The 19,168-nt window shown below is 40.0% G+C and overlaps 3 protein-coding genes across 5 annotated transcripts; 2 read left to right on the forward strand and 1 right to left on the reverse strand.

The window, feature by feature from the left end:
• Positions 1–364: 364 nt before the first annotated feature.
• On the forward strand, positions 365–4,058 carry LOC133978173 (bcl-2-like protein 1). Its single transcript, XM_062416535.1, has 3 exons — positions 365–475; positions 2,177–2,835; positions 3,376–4,058. The coding sequence occupies exons 2-3, from the start codon at positions 2,311–2,313 to the stop codon at positions 3,514–3,516; spliced, it is 666 nt and encodes a 221-aa protein (XP_062272519.1). The 5' UTR covers positions 365–475; positions 2,177–2,310; the 3' UTR covers positions 3,517–4,058.
• A 2,726-nt stretch (positions 4,059–6,784) lies between these two features.
• Positions 6,785–11,833, reverse strand: gata1a (GATA binding protein 1a). The gene is made up of 6 exons (XM_062415807.1): positions 11,737–11,833; positions 9,188–9,410; positions 8,561–9,067; positions 7,908–8,053; positions 7,638–7,763; positions 6,785–7,520 (listed from the first exon to the last, which is right to left on the reverse strand). Exons 2-6 carry the CDS (start codon positions 9,399–9,401, stop codon positions 7,233–7,235), a joined length of 1,281 nt encoding a protein of 426 aa, XP_062271791.1. The 5' UTR covers positions 9,402–9,410; positions 11,737–11,833; the 3' UTR covers positions 6,785–7,232.
• Positions 11,834–16,322: 4,489 nt separating this feature from the next.
• si:dkey-13a21.4 (uncharacterized protein LOC494576 homolog) lies at positions 16,323–19,070 on the forward strand. 3 transcript variants are annotated; one of them, XM_062444534.1, is made up of 5 exons: positions 16,323–16,404; positions 16,791–16,917; positions 17,005–17,223; positions 18,014–18,139; positions 18,216–19,070. In XM_062444534.1, exons 1-5 carry the CDS (start codon positions 16,349–16,351, stop codon positions 18,318–18,320), a joined length of 633 nt encoding a protein of 210 aa, XP_062300518.1. In that variant the 5' UTR covers positions 16,323–16,348; the 3' UTR covers positions 18,321–19,070. The 3 variants fall into 3 exon arrangements, with proteins under 3 accessions (XP_062300518.1, XP_062300527.1, XP_062300535.1); XM_062444543.1 differs by having other exon boundaries at positions 18,234–19,070; XM_062444551.1 differs by having other exon boundaries at positions 18,262–19,070.
• Positions 19,071–19,168: the final 98 nt, after the last annotated feature.

The following is a 19,168-nucleotide window of genomic DNA, read 5'->3' on the forward strand; positions in this document are numbered from 1 at the left end:
TCTTTAATTAAGATAGAGTAATTAACCCTAAAGGGACATTAGAGGATAATAGCAGCCACTTGACATATAAAAATTTAGTGAGGCAGATAAAATACTATTATATACACAACCAGCTCAAGTATAACAATATACAAACAATAGAAGAGACTATGGATATAATATACCATTTTCTGAGTATACAGTGTGTACTGTTTCCATTATTATGAAACTGCATGCTTTTTTCCAGGTATTTTGTTGTCATTCCTTGTGGCCACATTTCCGGTCCCTCTCAGCCGTTGATTGGTGCCGGAGCAGGCAGAGGCGGGACTTCCGGCTGGTACCACCACACAAGTGGCCAATCGACGGCGTGCATTTACAGTCCAGGCCCCAGAGTCTGTAGCTGCAAAAATGTCCGTATTGTATGTGCATTCACAACTACAGCCTTTAGTAACTCCATAGCTGCACCCTCCAAAGGGAAAACAACATTTAAGCACTTGTAAGTATGACTGTCAACAGTGGTTACCTCATATCACTCCCACGGATGTAGTTTGTGCTCGTTTTTAGGCGTGTTTATAAACAGCTAGTTAGCGCATGTAGCTAAAACTGGAGGCATATCACGTTATAGTTGACTCGTAGCCAGAGCTGTAATGTAGATCCAGCTGTGATCAGGCTGCCATCTACACGCACACATCTGGCTCGATAAAAATCGTAATTATTTAGTAATGTTAAGCTTCCTGGCTGCTGTTTATCTGATGTTAGTTAGCTCACGGTTAACTTGGTGCTGACGGTGACCAACCCAAACAACATCCACCGATAAAAGTGACGTTAACGGAGAAATACTTACTGAGCTGTTTACACTGAGCGGAGCAGCTATAAACATCAACTCTTTATTTATCTGACAGTTTATGTGTGACTGCTGCTGGACTGAGAATAATTTAACGTAAACAACTTTCTTTAAGAGCTTGTTTTTGTTTTGTTTAAAGTTTGAACTAATATCTAATTTAAAGGCCCATACCAGTGTTTCTGCTGTTTTTAACTTTATGTATTTTGGCTATTTGTAGATTAATTCAGGTTATATTTTATGCTTTTCCGACTCCTAACAAATCACATGTCACGAAAAGACCAAAACAACACTGAGATGGCCTCACTGTCAAGTATGTCCAGTATAGCCATAGCCTGTTACAGCTGTGCCACAAACAGCTCAGATGTCCAAAAACGATATAAAACACATTAATGAGCCACAGTGTTTCTCTCATCATGACATTGCGATAAAAACATGGACCTTGTAGTTTATTTTGAGTCATTCCCAAGTGAAAATTGTGCTAATCAAATGCACAGTTATTCCTCTTTGAATAGTGTTTGCTTCAAACTACAATTCTCAGTTGTTTTAAAAAAATCATTATTATGATTATTAATGACGTATATATATATATATTAGAGCTGGGTGACATGGATAAAATCAAATTACCCAATATTTTTGACCCAGTCCCTCGATATCAATAACCCATCAATGACTATCAGTGATTTAACAGAATATGTACACAATGAGAAGTTTGATAAATAATCATGAGTAATGTGGACATAATGACTAAGTGAGTAAAAGCAAACACTAGAGCAGCTAGAAGAGTCTTCATTACTGCAATACAGCCTTTAAAACCAGCGCTTATGCCACGTAACATATTACAATACAAAATCTAAGATGATATCTAGACTTTTATTATGATATCAATGTGACATCAATATATTTCCCAGTCCATATATATATTTCTAATTTGATATTTAAAATGAACTGATTTTTTTGGGGCTGAGTGCATCAGACATGGTGGGTAAGTTGGAGAGGTATTGATATGGACTAACGCACTGTGGCTTTTTGTCTTATGAGAGTCATCAAGTACACCTTTTTTGTTTTGTTTACAATTTTCAAATTCATTCTACACAAGTTTGGATACAATTTACTTACTTATGTAGGGATCCATTGGTTTCTATTTATGACCGAGTAATTCAGTCCAGACACTTAAATCAATCTGCCGTTAAAAGCGCCCATCAATGACTAGCACTCAGATAGATTTGACGTCCGCTGTGATTTACCACACAACTCAAGTGTCAATAGTCTGCTGATAGATTCTAACCTGCTAAATGTTTTCTGTTGCACAATGTTTGCTTCATGTGCATTTTTCTCATCCATGTTTGCTTCCAGGCTGCTGTTGCTACGTAGCTTCAACATAAGGTGAAGAAGCTCTGATGTGACAGCTGCAGGCTGTGAGGATGGCAGCAGACACAGTGGGGTCTGATTAGACTGGCTGTGTGTTGGAGGTCCACAGTTTGGAAATAATGCCGTACAGTAACAGAGAGCTGGTGGAGTTCTTCATAAGCCACAAGTTGTCTCAGAAGAACTACCCAACCTCTCTGCTGAAGCCTGAGGATGCCAGTGGAAAGACTGAGAGAGACAAGACCACCACAGTTGCTAGTAATGGCTCGCTGCTCACCAGCAGGAATGGCAGCAGGCAGCCGAGGACATCATCATCCCCTCATGGCGACATAGAGGCTGTGAAGGCAGCGCTTCGGGACTCAGCCGACAAGTTTGAACTGCTCTTCACAGAAGCGTTTAGTGACCTCTCCTCACAGATTGACATCACTCCCGAAACCGCCTACCACAGCTTTAAGAGCGTGATGGACGAAGTGTTCAAGGATGGAGTCAATTGGGGACGTGTAGTGGGCCTCTTCACTTTTGGCGGTGCTATTTGTGTGAAGTGCGTTGAGAGGAATATGAGCGACTTGGTTTCCCGCATCGTTGACTGGATGACTATTTACCTGGATGAGCACATCAACCCGTGGATCCAGAGCCAAGGAGGCTGGGTGAGTAGGCAGAGGGATTAACTCAAGATGCTCGATCATTTATGGAAACCAAAGAAATACTCCTCAGAAAATGTAACCATTTAGTGTCATATTTATCACCTGCAGGCTTGAAAGTTGGCTCTGAAAAGTTTGTAGTCTGCTTCATCATGGAGGATGGCAGTGACAGTCAGTTTAGATTTATAGCAGTTATGCTGGATTCCAGGGACCACCCATGATACTGACAAAAACAAGTGTCAAAGAAACTCATGAAACTCCTGCAGCATAACATTAGCAGAATATTACTTTAAACCAGATTAGGTCTGATGCAATTATTCCAGTTTAGATTATATATTAACAATTAAAGCTGTTTTTAAGCAAAATGGCTGTTAGTCTGATGAAAGTTACTTTGCTGTACATTTGTCTCTTTTATTGTATATTCTACATATTGAATTAATCAAAAATGTAATGTGATTATGCAAAATGCTGCAGGATGTAGAGATGCATTATCTAGTAACAAAACTCTTCTCCCTCTTTTTGTCTGAATCTAAATTTCCACTCCAGGACTGCTTCGTTGAGCTTTTCGGGCGCGAGGCAGCCGCAGCTGGAACAACATCACGGGATTCTCTGAGGAGGTGTCTGCTGGCTGGAGCGGTGCTGCTAATGGGAGTGCTGGTCGGCGTGCTCATCGCTAAGAAACAGTGAAGGTGCTGCATCCTGCTCACCGCCGCACAAAGCCCTCGTGTAATGCTACGCCAACATTAAAAAAAATAAAACCCCAACAAACTAAACTAAATAGTTAATGTTTACAAAAAGCCCAGTCTGCTTGTGCACTGACAGAATGTGGATTTGGCTGAAGCAGGAGTAAAGCAGTAGGAGTGTCCATCATATGTAGCTTGGTGAGCTGTTATACTCCTCACCCCGCTTTGTCCTGTGTCTTTTAATTGTTTTTGTTTTTTTTAACACACAGCAGATTTTTAAAGAGTGTCACTGAAGACTGGAAGTGCTTTAATGAACCTGATAAGCTAAGAAACAGTGACACAGATTCAGCTGGTTTGATGAGACTGGTTTTTTTTTTTCTTTTTTCATTTGTGTGTTATCCAAGGACCAATTTTGATCACTTAAAATACCAACTTACAGCTGACCGAGAGTATAAGTTATATTTCCTTTTCACTGTGTAATGCTCCGCTCCTTTTTGTTGGCTGTACTGGAGTTTTAAGCATGCTTAAAAAAAAATAAATATATTTATGTTATTCTTTTGTCTTTTGTTTTGTTTGGCTTATAGATTGCATTATACACACTGTATCTCCCAAAGGACTCATTACATATTTATTTCATGAAAAAAAAGTACATTTCAAACCCAAATTCTCTTTTCATCAGATACATAGGTATTAGATCTACAACAGGAAGATTTAACAGGAGCAGATGATGATATTTGGGAGATATAATGCCATATATAGATTGTTTTAACAAGCTGTGATGCATATTATCTTGTACATCAGTTCAATAACATCATAATGTGCATCAACAGTGTACATGACAATGTGAGCTACACACACATAAATGAGTGTTATCTCTAAACTGCAGCATTCAGTCTTTTACATCCTGTGTGCACTTGTCAGTTGGGGAAAATGTTGAGTTGCAGTATATAGTTTTGTCCATGAGGGGGTGCTTGTGTACCACGTGTTTCAAAAGGAGCATGATAATACACATGGAGTTATGGTAGTTAAATGAATTATGATTATTTGTAACCTGCTGTAGATGTAAGTGTACTGTGCTCACATTCGGCTTTCCTTTAGATAATCTGTTGTTAAAAGTGACACACCCTGAAAACACATGTATGCTCCGATTTAATCTTATTTTATCACCCAGACTTACAAAAGATAAAACACATTATCAGATCACTTGCGCCCACATTGTAAAAGCTTCTTCTACAACCAATGATATCCTATGACAGTCTGAATGGGAAAAAGAGACAAACAATTGAGTAGGAAGGAGAGTGAAGGCCACTAACGGATGGCCTCGAGAGTGAGCTGGAGCAGGCCTGTGGTTGCTAATCTATCCCTGTCATTTGTTGCCATTTCCCCAGAGCATAGCTGGCGGCAGCAGCAGATAAACACCAGATAGAGACAGTTAAGGAAAAAGAGTATAAATTATGGACATGCTTGCCAAATTTTTTTTTTTTTAACATTTTCTGTCTTTTTTGCGCTCCATTACTTGTTTCGGTGAAGGTTCTGATAACACCTGAGGGGGGAAACATTTAGATTTTAAAAATTTCTCTGCTTAAGCGTGATTTAAAGTAAATGTTGAGTAGATGGGGAAATGGATAATGATAGAAAACCCCAAAAAATCTCACTCTGAGACTTCAAAGAGCATCCTTGCATTAAATTCCCATCATCATGCTCCTTGGGTAGTTAGCATTGGTTGACTGCTAATGAAAGTGAAGAAATTCAGGTGTCAAAAAAAATAATAAAGAAAATAAACATTTCTACCTCAAAGTTCATCACCAATAATCTCAGAGGTGTGAGTGTGGGTGTCATGCGGTGTCTTGTGTGGGCGGCATGCCCAGATGTTCATTGGGCTCTGCTCAGTAGGCCGAAACCAAATGCATAAATGAAAGTCTTATTTCTCCCTCAAGTCTGCACTCAAGCGTGCACAAACCTATGAAAACAAGCTGAGCAACGAGTGTGTGTGTGTGTGTGTGTGTTCATTTATAGACTTGTCTCAAGTGAAGTGTTTTGAGTGTGCCCGCAGATTATGAAATCAGACTGGGTTGATGTGACCAAAACGTGACCCAAATGCTGATACAGAAACTGAACGCTTATGAGCAAACAGGTGGAATGAATGTCGAGTATTGATCTGCTCCTTACAATAGCTATTCATATGATACCAATAATACAGCTGTATATATAGTCATAACTCCTTTAAATGTTATGTTAATGTCTATGTTAAAATTCCTTCAGTGTACGGTGCCCCTCGCAGACTAACTGACAGGGAGTGTGAGAGTGGCGATGCCAGCAGCAGGTGGATGGTTTAGGGTCTGTGGCCTCAGTGATAACTTATCAGTCATCCCCCAGTCCTGAGTGAGCAACCCCAGCCCATAAAACACACACACACACACACACCACCGTACTGTGTGTACGATGTGGCATTTTAGATAAAGTGCTCCCGCTAATGAAATGGCACTTAGAGGGAGTTTTGCAGTTGATGCAAAACTCTGTAAAGGGACTTTACGTAAATAATCTAATCTTGTAATGTTACAAAGATGTGTTTGATCAACATTAAAAAGGTTATCTCTGGTTCATAAAGTGGGAGAACCTGAACAGAAACAATCACAGTAACCCAACATGACTGAAAACTTAAAATGATAACTGTTTTTTTTACACTCTACCACGATACACTCTTTGACTCTTCAGCTTTTTAGGTTTTTGTCTTTGGCCTTTTGGGGAACAAATGAAACTGTGCTGTGATGTGAAGAAACACGTCATGACTTATCATTACGAAGCAAGTTCTTCTCACATTTGCGTTCAAGCATGACATGAGAGTGGAAATTTTATGCATGAAAAAAAAGTTCCCCTCCTTGTGAGAATACAAACAGTTCTGAGTCACAAGAAATACAAACATGACCTTGTGTGCATGTGCGTTAACAGTCGCTCATTAACTGGCAGCCGCTTTAAACGTAAAAGCAGTTGCACATAAAAGTGTTGCACTTTAGTTGAATGTTTGTCACTTCTGCGGAATGGTGAATTTGCATAACCCGCTATGTACAATTACACTGTCAAAGTGGAGCACTGCCTGCACAAAGAGACTATTATACCTGTGCAGGGGAGTAGAATAACACCACAGACAAGGCTTTGCAGTGTGGTCAGTCCAAAAAAATGAACGGATGAACTAAAATTTCAAATGATATCAAAGACAACAGCCTTCACAACTCCCAACCAGAATGAGTCAAACATTTTATTATTTTCTCTGTAGAACTTCAATTCGATGTTAAATATCAATTCTGGAAATACAAAAACAAACCAACACAAAACCAAAATATAATTTCACATTATGAATAATATTAAAGGGGTTAGGACACAGATATGGCAGTCGAATCAGGTTCTCTGTTTGTATTTACAGCTGAGACAATTCCCAATCAGTGTGTTTACATATGTTGCAACCTGAGTAGAGTGGTTTCATCTGACTTAAAACAAACTCTGGATCAAAATATCTACAAAATTGGGGTTTCCCCCTTCAAATACAGTGAAAATAAACAGAAAACTTAATTGACATGAATGTACAAATCCACACAAATAACTGGCAAGCTGGCAAGCAAGCAAGCAAGCGTGCTGATTCCTGAATATATAAAGCATTGCTTGGTAACAACTACGTCCCCCAGCAGTAAAGGTTGTCTGTTTTTTTTTTCTTCTTCTTTTTCTTCACACCAGTGTGGGCACCATACCAGTGTTGAGGTGATGTGTGTAGGGTAAGCTGGCGGAGGCGTGCATTGGCGACGGTGTTGGGATGAGGTGCGGTGTGTGGCTGTAGGTCAGCAGAGTCCCGTGGCCAAGGGAAAAGGGCCCACAGTTGTCGTCCATAGAGAGTGGCTGGTTCACCTCCGAGTATGACTCCAACATGGCGGCCTTCTTGCTCTTCTTGTTCTTGTTGGACACTTTTCTGTTGCGTGTTTGAATGCCGTCCTTCTTCATGGTGAGGGGCCGGTTGACCTGTGAGGAGAGAGAAATATGGTTTTTGAATGTTTTACTTCAAAGTGCTCCAGATGTAAGACATGGAGCCGTGCTGCCGTTTAGGGATGCTTTCATTAACATAGCTAGTTGACTCACATTGTGCAGTTTAAAGTAGAGTCCACAGGCATTACACACAGGTTCTCCATTGGCATTGCGTCTCCACAGTGTTGTTGTGCTTGTGTGACAGTTTGCACACAGTGTGCCTGCCCGCTTGCTGACAATCTGAAACACAGACAAGAAATCATCAGGGTTTCTTTTCCATTCAATGAAATGAACTGTTGTTTAATGATTTATTTAAAAAAGAAAGAAAGAAAATATTTTCTTTCTTTCAGCCACCAAAAGAAGTACCACATCAGTGTGTCATACCAGTCTCTTCTTGGGCCGGATCAGAGGTCTGTTTTGGCCGTTCATCTTGTGGTACAGTCCACAGGCGTTGCACAGGTAGTGGCCTGTACCATCCCGGCGCCACAGAGGGGTAGCTGTGGCCCCACAGTTCACACACTCTCTGGCCTCTGTTCAAAAAGCAAAAGTACACAGTTCTTACTTCATGTTTTAGTATAAGGAACAAAATGCCACATACACATTTTAGAAAAAACTACTACCAGTAAGTCCTCAGACAATAATTGGAAAGAGATTCTGAACAAACGTCTTACAGTTACTGTTACTGAGGATCCAGTAAACATGGGAGAGTTAATATCTCATTATGGAACAAAAATATCCTCTAGAGATTTGATTGTTTCACATGAGCCCCCCTTAGTAGAGGGAGTTTCCCACTTGCCATGTCATTTCTATGACAACTGGGAAACTCAGTCTAGTTAAGAAGATCATATAATACAATTGAAAGCTCCAGAGCAGCCACTTAATGAAACTTGTGGTTTTTTGTTTTGCCTGTTTCTAGAGATCAATCTTCCATCTCAAATGTTATTTGTTTAAATTGTTGACCCATCTTTCCTGTTATGTAAAGTATGGACCTGACAACATACAGACACAGAATATAACATGTCTTGGTGTGCTCTTACCTGGAGTGGTTATCCTCATCTTGTTGCGCATTTTAGGGGAGTATGAGGGGCTTATCCAAGCTCCAGGGTTGGAGTAGAGGGCAGCCGAGCTGTATTCCTGAGGCCCGCTCATGTACGAGCTGTAAGGGCTCAGCATGTGCGGGTGGGAGTGGGATGACGACGTGTACACACTCCCACCTGCAGGGGTCAGGTTCAGAAAACTGCTGCTGGCCCCTAACCCCCCCAGCGGGCTCATGCGCTCGGCCTTGAGGGCCTCTTGAAGCCGGGGGCTCTCCCTGCCATCTCTACTGGGAGAGGAGTACCCATCTCTGGAGGCGGTGAAGGATGAGGTGATGCTGGGGGTGTACAGGGAGGTTGGAGTGTGTGAGTGCAGAGGGGTCTTGGTGAGAGGGCTGCTGCTCCAGGTGGAGGCTGGAGGGTTGTAGGGTGAGCTCAGGGAGTGGCTGCCCGGCGCGTCCAGCAGCTGGAGGTTGCTGAGGAGACTTGGTGAGGAGAACACCTGTCGTACTGTGGACCGAGGGACAGAAGAGGCAAAGTCATCTACAGATCTCATTAACATTTTGAAAGCATCATGATTGAGTAGGTGGGTGTGATGGAGTGGGAGTGGGAGTGGGTGGGAGCACTGACCCGAGCTGTGTCTGTAGGTGGACGGCGCTCGGCTGTGACTCGGGTTGGAGAAGAAGGAGGGCAGGCTGGTGTAGTCGCTGTCTTGGCCAGAGAAGAAGGCCTCTCCCTCTTCTCCTGGAGGCAGCAGGCCTGGCTCAGAGGAGAAAGCGGCCAGAGGATCTGAGCTGAGCAGAGATGGAGACACCCAGTGGGACTGTTCTGAGGAATCCTCCATGCTGATAACCTGCGGCAGGATAACCAGACGTGCAGGAACGTGAAAAAATCAACAGTGTTTCTTAGATATGTGTTAAATGCAACATCAGGTTGATTTTTTTTAAAAACTGAGCGCTTTAGTCAGATTATATAAAGGCACGCAGGAATTTAATGCCTCCAACATCTCTGCTGTCTGATTTTACTGAAACTTTGAGTGAGGCAGATATTTTATCACCACGCTCTTCATCTCACAAAAACCAAGAGTGGATTTAGTGATTTCAGGGCTTTATTTTCACCTTTTCTGTGACTGGGAATGCTGGGATTGGCAGTACTCAAAACTTTTTTTTAAAGGTAAAACTATTAATTATTAACTATCAATAATAAAACTATTAATACCACACAATAAAAGCTTTAAAAAAAAAAGCCATGCATTTGAATGTTTACTTGAAGTGAAGACTGAGAGAGAGGTATTATCAGCACAATGTACATAAATGATCTTAACGTCTGTTCAGGGTGGAGCTTTTAATTCTAATTATTTAATATAATACTGGATAGTTTATGAATAATAATGCATCATACTTTAATTGATCATATTTTGTGAGTAAAATCTCAACCTGCAATATTACAGTAACATTTATCTGTTTGATAAATATAGTGGTACAATGTTTTCCTCTCAAGTGGAAGTATACAATTGTTGTAAGTTTTTTTCAGGGTGTTATGAGTTAGAAAAGGAACATAATTCGACATTTTTCATATCTAAACTTCATACTAAATATGTGGGTGTTTACGGCCTGTTTAGTTGGGGAGACAAGCAGTTGCTTGACTAATGGTTAAGATATGATAATTCATTATTAAATCCGTAGGGGAGGAATTTGCAGTGTTACAGCAGCAAAGGGGATAGTGCAACAGCAAGGAGAATCAAATGAAAAAATAAAAAAAAAATAAAATAAAGTGCACCCCTGACAACAACCGCTATAACTTGAAGTTATCAGGGACAAGATCTCTCGACAGTCGGCTTCTTCAAACTTCCTTTTCTAGGATCCTCATTTGACTGTGGCTGAAAGTAAAAACTAAAAATAAATGGGTCTATAAATGTGGGGACACAGCCAGTGACCAAACGGTTACTAGTGACCTTTCAACAATAGGTGTGCCAGTTGAAAGAATGCAAAAAAGATATGTCCTCAGGGACGCCCTGCAGGGTGGACAAATAGCACAGCACCCCAACTAAAAAAGAACAACTGTAGGTTGTTGTGGGTTTTTTTTTTTTTTTAGGCATAGTGTGAAGAGGAACCTCCGTTACACTGCTTTAATTATGTAAGATTTTCACACCAGTCTTCTTAATGTATGTGGTGTGTTTAAATTGTGCATTTCTTAATCACTCAGATGAAATTCTAGAGCATAAAGGGCACACTGGCTACTCCTCAAAAAAGAAACTTAAAGAGAAACTGACAGTGAAACAAACAAAATGACATGGTGTGAACTACAGTAACGGACACATTGGCTTCATATCTTTAGAGGAAAGAAAAGAGGAAAGAGAAGAGGCTGATAGTGCCTGATAAAGTCTGAGAAAATCTGATAGACTGCATTATTATAATGCTAAATATATCCAGCTCCACTGATACAACACAACCATCATCTCATCTGATTAATAGAAATCTGTTAGACTAGAAATGTGGCCAAAGTAAGAAAGCACAGTGGAGTGAGACAGCTTTTTAGTGGGAGAGCATCAAATGAGATTGCACTGAAAAAAAGTAAACAGTAAAAACAGACCGAAATAATCACATTTAGATAGATTCATAATTTGGAATGAATTTGCCTCAGATATCAGCTTTACACAGCAATGATTAATTAACCTGGGGCCTAATACTTGTTCTTATTGAAGGCTTAATGAGTAGCACACTTATTTGAATTAATACTATTCTTACATAGATACAATATTAAAGTAACATGATATAAATTAATTCAACTAAGTTATGTTAAAGATTACAGTTAAATAAATGCTAGGAGATATGTTAGAGAAAAATGTAAATCTAAATAAGGAAAATTAAAAAAAAATATTAAATTATATGAATATAAATAAAATGCTACAGTTTAAGAGAGAATGTCAATTTCATTGAGAGGAAACAGAATCTCTGTCCTGCCAAAGCCTATCTAAAGTCCTCACCTCTTGTATCTCCACAAGTCATAGTCAATCAAGCAATAAATGACCTGAAGTGATATTAAACCTTCACCAATCCAAGTTTCAAATGCACAAAATATGTATTTATAACCCAGCTATTCTCTATCAGATCTATGAAACACTGGTGTCCACTGAAGATTAAGAGCGACACGAGACAAAGAAACGAGGGGTCACCTACCTGAGTGGTCTGAGCGAGGTGAGTTTAGGACTCGGGGTTAGATTAGTGTAACCAGGTGGAAGGAGGGTGCAGCTCAACTGTCTATGTCAGTATGGACTGATGGCTAGAAGAACTTCTCAAACCACCAGTGAAGTTTAGGGCTAGGAGACAGTCTGTGGGAGGGGTTGGGGACAATTTTTTTTTTTGAAAGACACACCTCTTTGATCCAGACAGAATTAACTTGTACAAGGGCAGATGCAGCATATTTACAGCTCTGCATTTTAAAAATGTGTCCGATTCATCTACAAATATTTTTTTTAAAGTTTCAATATTGGCCTCATGAAGGTCTCATCTGAGGCAAAAGATAAAGGTGTCAGCTTTAAATCTTCCTCTATTTTTCCTTTATGGCTGTGTGTGATGTTGGTGTAGTAATGATAACATGTTTGTATCTTGAATGATTGCCAGAGGAAGCAGCGCATGTAAAAAAAAAAAAAAAAAAAAATAAGCATGTGTGTGTGAAATGTATGCAGTAGATTTTATATCTGAGTTTTAATATTTGCACACATACACATAGAAATGAAACCCTCAGTATCTCACAGAGCTGCTGTCAATACTCAGCGTGCAGGATGGGTGCTTTTTGTCTGTTGATGAAATGTGCATACAGTCTCTGATAAGACCAGGCCCACATGGAAAAGAGTTTGACAGACATTTGAACAAAGCAAATATAAAATGCAAAGACTCAATTTCTTTGTGGTCCAGCAAAGCTTAGAGTGGAACACAGTAATGCAAATTGGCAGAGGAGCTGCAATCATGGAGAGAGATATGGTCAGGACACGGCCTGGCCGCGCACAAGCCCCACACTGTCCCAGTCATTTGATAGTCAAAGCAGCTCCCCAACTTTCCTCTCTCTTTGTTCACTTACAGTTTTCAGGGAAATCAGGGGAGGAAAACAGTTGGGAAAGAATTGAGGCCTTTTTTTATTTTCAACCCTCAGCACTTTTTCTGCCTTTAAAAAAAAAAACCCGGAGCAGGTGAATTGAAACATCTCCTGAAAGTAGCGAAGGGCAGATTAACTGCATCCGTTAGGCCAGATGCAAATCAATATATAGGTCATCGTAACTGTGGCACACATTTATAATTGAGCAGCCCGTTTCCTTAAAGCTTTTCATGCTTTCTACAGTTACTTGGCATGAAAGTCTCATCCTCTGCCAACAGAAACAAACTGTTGAATATATTATAGTAAAAGCTGGTAAGATCACAGGTTGGAGCGAAGTGGTAACAACTGGCCAGAATTCAAAGCATTTCATTATATTAGAGGAAAAGGTGACTTGAGGACGCACACACCTACTGACCTACTCAGAACCACAATCCTAGACACCTCTATATTTTACATTATTTATATTGCAACAGTTTAAGGTGTGCTCTGCTTTCTTAGCATGCGTTTGATATTTTCATATGTATACATTGTGCTGCTGTGCTGTGTTACACTGCTGCACTGCCAATCACCCCATGACCAAATATACAGTAACTGATTGTTTTTGTTCATTGCATGACAGCAAGGAGACTACTGTTTATTTTTATTATTAATTAAGCATTATTTTGGCTGTTTTCTTATCATAACTAGGACCCAGACCTTGCGGTTCGCACTGTTGCCGGAGTTACAAGTCCTTTGCTTCAAAGTTTGAATGTCAGGTGAACCAAATACCCTAAATTGTTAGTAAAGGTGAATGTGTTTCGAGTTAGCTCTGTGATGCACCGGCAACCTGTGCAGGATGTTTCTCACTTCTCATCCAGTGCATGCTGGGAAGGCTCCAGCATGCCATGACCGTGTAAGCGCACATTGTGAAATGCTGGAAAGGTGGGAGGATAAATAGTTTCTAATAGAAATTATCATGTCATCTATCCAGAGGAGGTTTATCTCTTTGAAATTTATATTCATGCTTTTATCAGCGTGGAGACGTTCCTCTGAGGGACGACTGTACACAAAATGAACTGAAAAGAGCCGCGCTGCTCACAGTAAAGCAGCAGTCTGTGTGAATGAGAGTAACATTATGGGTGAAACTGTGAGATGAGTTCTGTGTGGACAGCTGGGCAGGGATGTGGCGGCTGTCACTGTGTGAGCGGGCTGCTCTGCTCTGATAAGACATTATCAAGATGAAAGGAGGAGGCCAGGAATTACATGCCCGCCGCTCTATGTCATACAGCACCACAGACATACACACAGACCTACAGGACGTTGCAGCATGTCCGTGGTCGTGTATGTCCGCTGGAAAAGGGTACCATGCAACCCACATGCAAAGACACACACACACATGCACAACACGCCTGTTCTTTTGACAGTATCTCAACAGAAGCAGTTTGAGCTGACAATGGAACGTTTCGTTGGACAGTTGGGAGGTTGTTACTGGGAGATGGATGGTGTTGTGTGTCAACCGTGGACTTTGGGGACAGCTTTCTAATTCCCAAGAAGCAGGCTTCTGTGTAGGCGGTGGTCTTATCTCTGCCACACAGGGCCTGCAGCGACAGTGGTATACCCAGGAGAGCTCTCTCTCTCTCTCTCTCTCTCTCTCTCTCTCTCTCTCTCTCTCTCTCTCTCTCTCTCTCTCTCTCTCTCTCACACAAACATGCACACACACACACACACACACACACACACACACACACACACACACACACACACAGAAATAATAACTAACATGTGTGTGCTTCTCTTGGCACATGACTCTGATCCGCACATGATGTTCTGTCTGGCAGCAGTGTGTTATGAGTGTACATCTCTGCAGTGACTAATAAAGTTAGTGGTTGAGCAGCAATCATCATTAAGACATCATAGCTTTTTATACGGCTGATTTTGTGTAATCTCAGTATTGTGCTGGCTGCAGACATAGACATGTATACAGAAGCATCTAAGCATAACTACATGTATATAACTGTGTTTTTCCTCTTTTTTTTAAAGAAACTTTGTTTTAGTTTTTTTTCTTTAGTACAGCTGCCTGTTTTCATTTCTTGTGTAACATCGGTGCTTGTCGATTACTTTTCAGATTCAATTTATTTGATCTTATCATCCGCATAACATCATTATTAGTGAATAACGGGCTGTTTTATATTACTTTATGTCCATGTCTGTGATTGTCAGTCAATCTCATTATGTTTTATAGTATTATTCTAAACCCTTAACATCAAGTTTTCCTCTCATTTCTCCTTAAGTAGCTTTAAGGCTGTTAAAATGTTCATATTCTACACTGTCTGTATATATATATATATATAAACTGCATCAGTTTGTTGATGTTAACTCTGAGTATAATATTCAATCCAAATTCTGTTTTAAAAACATAGCTGCACTGTTTTTTAAAATCAAAATATTCTACATGCCTTTTGCATAATTTTATTGATAATTCAGCCTGATATGTTTAGATCTGTACTAAACTTTAAACTAAGGCTCTGTTGGTTTCTAATGACAGCATCCGGTCAGTGAGCTCTAAGATGTGCTCATCTGCTGTATGGCTGTCGAACTTTTTGTGGAATCATTGTTAATCTTTTAATATTCATAATATTTTACAGCTTTACTGTAATATTTGCGTAGTGTCGTACTGATGATTTCAAAGATTGAAGTAGTTTATTGAATGCAATAAACGGCTCACTTTTTCCATGTTACTGTGGCTGATGGTGAAAACAAACTTACACAATTCAAAATATGCGTGAATATGACAATTTGAATATGTTATATTGTGAGGACGAAAATTCTTATTTTAAACATCAAATAAGTTTCACATCAACAAGAAGACTGTTGCGTGAATCAACAGGCATACTGTAGAAAACAGCACCTGGTGACACACCTGAAGTCTATACTGCCCTCTAGTGGGTGAATGCAGAAATTAACTAGAATGCGAGTTTTAGTTTTCATTTGAATTAGTCTCAGGCAGTTTTCTGTTTTACAATGATTTGAAAACACTGTATTTATGAATAAAATATGTTACAATAATGCATAGGAAGTCAAATCTGGACAGATTTCTAGAAATAACCTGTTTTGTGACTCAGATAACGGGGCAAAGGTCAGACATGCTCCAACTAGACAGAGCAGCTGTCATATGCTGCCTTCAAATGAATGCTATTAAAAAATATTGTAATAACAACTACAGAACATGCAAAAAAAAAAAAAATTAAAGGAACAGCTTGATTGCGTCAGGTAGCTTCAAAACTTTCATTTCTAAATTAAGAATTAGGCATTACAGTGCTGCCAGTGTGCAGGGCTTCATGGAATATAGATTTCAGAAGTTTTAAGAACCTACAAATATCATGGCCTGATAAAATGATATGGATTTTAGGTCAACAGAATAAAGAATTTAATATTTCACCACCATATTCATTCCTGGGATGGAGGGAAGATTTCGAAACAGAAATATGACCTTCAAGTTGGGAAATAAAAATTATCCAAAAAACAAACAACTGAAAGGTTGAATAAATAAGATGTTATGAGGGCGTGTGTGTATTGCTGGACAAGAAATCCTCGCTACTTCCCTGGTTACTGTAAAAAAAAAGAAAAAGAAAAAAAAGAGAAGGGAATAAAAAGGTTCCCAGCAGCACTTGAAGGCAGCAGCAGCTGAAACCAGGAGGACAGAAAGCAGACGTGGACATGAGCGAAAGAAGAAGCCCAGTTACTCTGAAAATAATCCTCATAGGAAACTCCGGGTAAAGACAATAAGCTTCTTTACAAGAAATCTTACTTTACTTATAGAAAGCTTTTGATGTACATGTCCGTCGCCAGTTCTTTCACTTTCATTTTCATTTAGCCTGCAGCATGATGTAGTCTACAAATCACAAGTGTATCATTTATTTGCACATTCTCAACGGTGTAAAAGTTAGACGACTATTTAACAGCACAGGGAGATAGAAGATTACTGTTAAATGTCAGTGTGAGGTATGACATTTGACTGTGTTATACTTTTACTTGGTGTGTATGTGTATATGTGTGTGTGTGTGTGTGTGTGTGTGTGTGTGTGTGTGTGTGTGTGTGTGTGTGTGTGTGTGTGTGTGTGTATGTATGTGTGTGTGTTTGTGTGTGTGTGTTTACTCAGGGTGGGAAAATCCTCCTTCATGAACAGATATGTGAATCATCGCTTCACCAACATGTACCGTGCCACCATAGGGACCGACTTCCTGTCCAAAACAGTGAACATAGATGGGGACACAGTCACAATGCAGGTAAATCACCTGTAGCAACAGGACAATGACACGTGCTCCCAGTATGACCTAACTTTGTCTTCAGCATCATGTCTCTGTGTGTCTCAGATCTGGGACACAGCGGGCACAGAGAGGTTCCAGTCTCTTGGCACCCCTCTGTACAGAGGAGTCCACTGCTGCATGCTGGTGTTTGATGTCACATTCAAGTCCAGTTTCTCTGCTCTGGAGCAGTGGAGGAAGGAGTTTCTGCTCCAGGGAGAGCCCATGGACCCATCTGACTTCCCCTTCATTGTAGTGGGGAACAAATCTGACCTGAGCAACCGGGAGGTCAGTAAACATGTTGATATTAAAATATTGATCAAAGTGTTAATATTGTGAGGAAAATTTGATGGAAGATATTTCCAGTGAAAGCTCCACTGAAATCCACACTGGTTAAACTAAATATCCTTAGTGAGCTAAATATGGCAAATAAACTGTGAGAGGAAATTATTACAGGTTTTAGAAGTTTAACATAACTGTGATCAAGGCAACCAGAGCAGTAACTGACTGATAATAATACAGCATGATTGGCTTTAAAAGAGCTATAATAAAATGTGGACAGACAACTATGTTTGTACACAAAATATATTGTGAAATGTTCATGACTCACTCATACAGGTCACATTATACCATTTAGAAACTAAGGATTGAAGATGTTTAGCCTCTCAGTTTGAATCACAGCTCAAGCTGAAGTTGGCAGGTAATTGATTGAATCATTCTCTGGTTCCAGCTTCCTTAATGTGAAGCTTTTGTGTTTTAATCATCGTAATCCTGAATGTCTTTAGGTTTTGGACTGTTGAGTCAGATTAAACAAGACATCTCAGGCTTTCGGAAATTTTAACAGGCCAAAGTGACCTTTTTTATTGTTTGTCACATTTTCCTAAACAAACTTCACTAACTGTTCTGAGGTGAGGAGTGAGGCAGGATACATGATCAGAAATCTACTTCATGCAAAGACGCATGAATGGATTCAGAGTGCTGGAGCTGTAATGTATTACTTTTCCATGTAGTTCTCAGACATTTTACACACACGTTTCTGACATGAGAAGTGCTACCTGCCGTTTGTCTCTCTCTTTAGGTGTCTCACAAAAAGGCCCTGCAGTGGTGTGAGGAAATAGGAGCAGAGTACTTCGAAGGCAGCGCCAAAGAGGATCTAGATGTGGAGAAGCCGTTCCTGAGAGCGGCACAGAACGGATTACAACAGGTGACTATTTATAATAGACAAGAGGAAAGACACAACATCCGTCTATGTTTAACATGTTTATTTTTGATGATAAAAGATACATTACTCCCTACAGTACAAAAAACACACATTGGAAAATACAGGACATTTCCAGATAACCTGCGAACAGCTGAGAGAAACTCGCAACAACTGTCAGTGCTGAGAGAGCAGCACTCATCCCAGTGTGGGAGGGAAAGTTCAGAGACACCTCGGCACTGCTGATGATGACCTATCTAACGAGGGTGCAAAAAGAGTGACCCAGCAAAGGTACTGTGGAAGGAAAGGACACAATTGTATACCACATGGAGAGAGGAACAAACTCATTAAATGTTTTTTTTTTTGAGAACCTTCAGCTTATGGTCTAACTTAAGGCATCACTACTAAAATACACTGCTTTTGCATGCATGTCTAGTTTTGTTCAACAGACACACTGACACGCACAAAATTATGAATGCATATGAAGAGAAAGTTCATTTCTAGAAAGAAATCGGGAAAGAAAAACCCACAAACATGAAGCCAAAAGGTGCGAGCCGGAGAAAAGGCGGCAAGCGAAACCTTTGGCTCGGATCTTCCTGGCCGTTACCATCACAACTGAATCCGCCCTTACAAAGTAGATATACACTCATGTCCAGTCAGACACCTCCTCCCTGTACAAGTATGTGTTGTAATGACTCTAGCAGTGATTCAGACTCCTACAGTGAATCAGCTCGACAAAAGCAAATTAGAACAATCAGGGAGACTATATATATTTATATATATATATATTTGTTTCTTTTATAAGTAAAGACACAAAAGGCAATCAAGAGATGACCAACATGTAAAAACGGTTTGTTACAGGTAATTATATAAAAGGCCAAGATGTTTTTTTTTGTTGTTGTTTTGTTTGTTTTATTCTTGCTCTATGAACGAACTAATTTACAAGTGAGTACACTCACTTTCTTCCCAAGACATCCCCATTCAAAGACATACGGGTTTAACACATCACAGTTAGCTTGCACACCATCTGTAGTC

The sequence above is a fragment of the Scomber scombrus genome, chromosome 3 (genome assembly GCF_963691925.1).
Source record: "Scomber scombrus chromosome 3, fScoSco1.1, whole genome shotgun sequence".
In the NCBI taxonomy this organism is placed as follows: domain Eukaryota; kingdom Metazoa; phylum Chordata; class Actinopteri; order Scombriformes; family Scombridae; genus Scomber; species Scomber scombrus.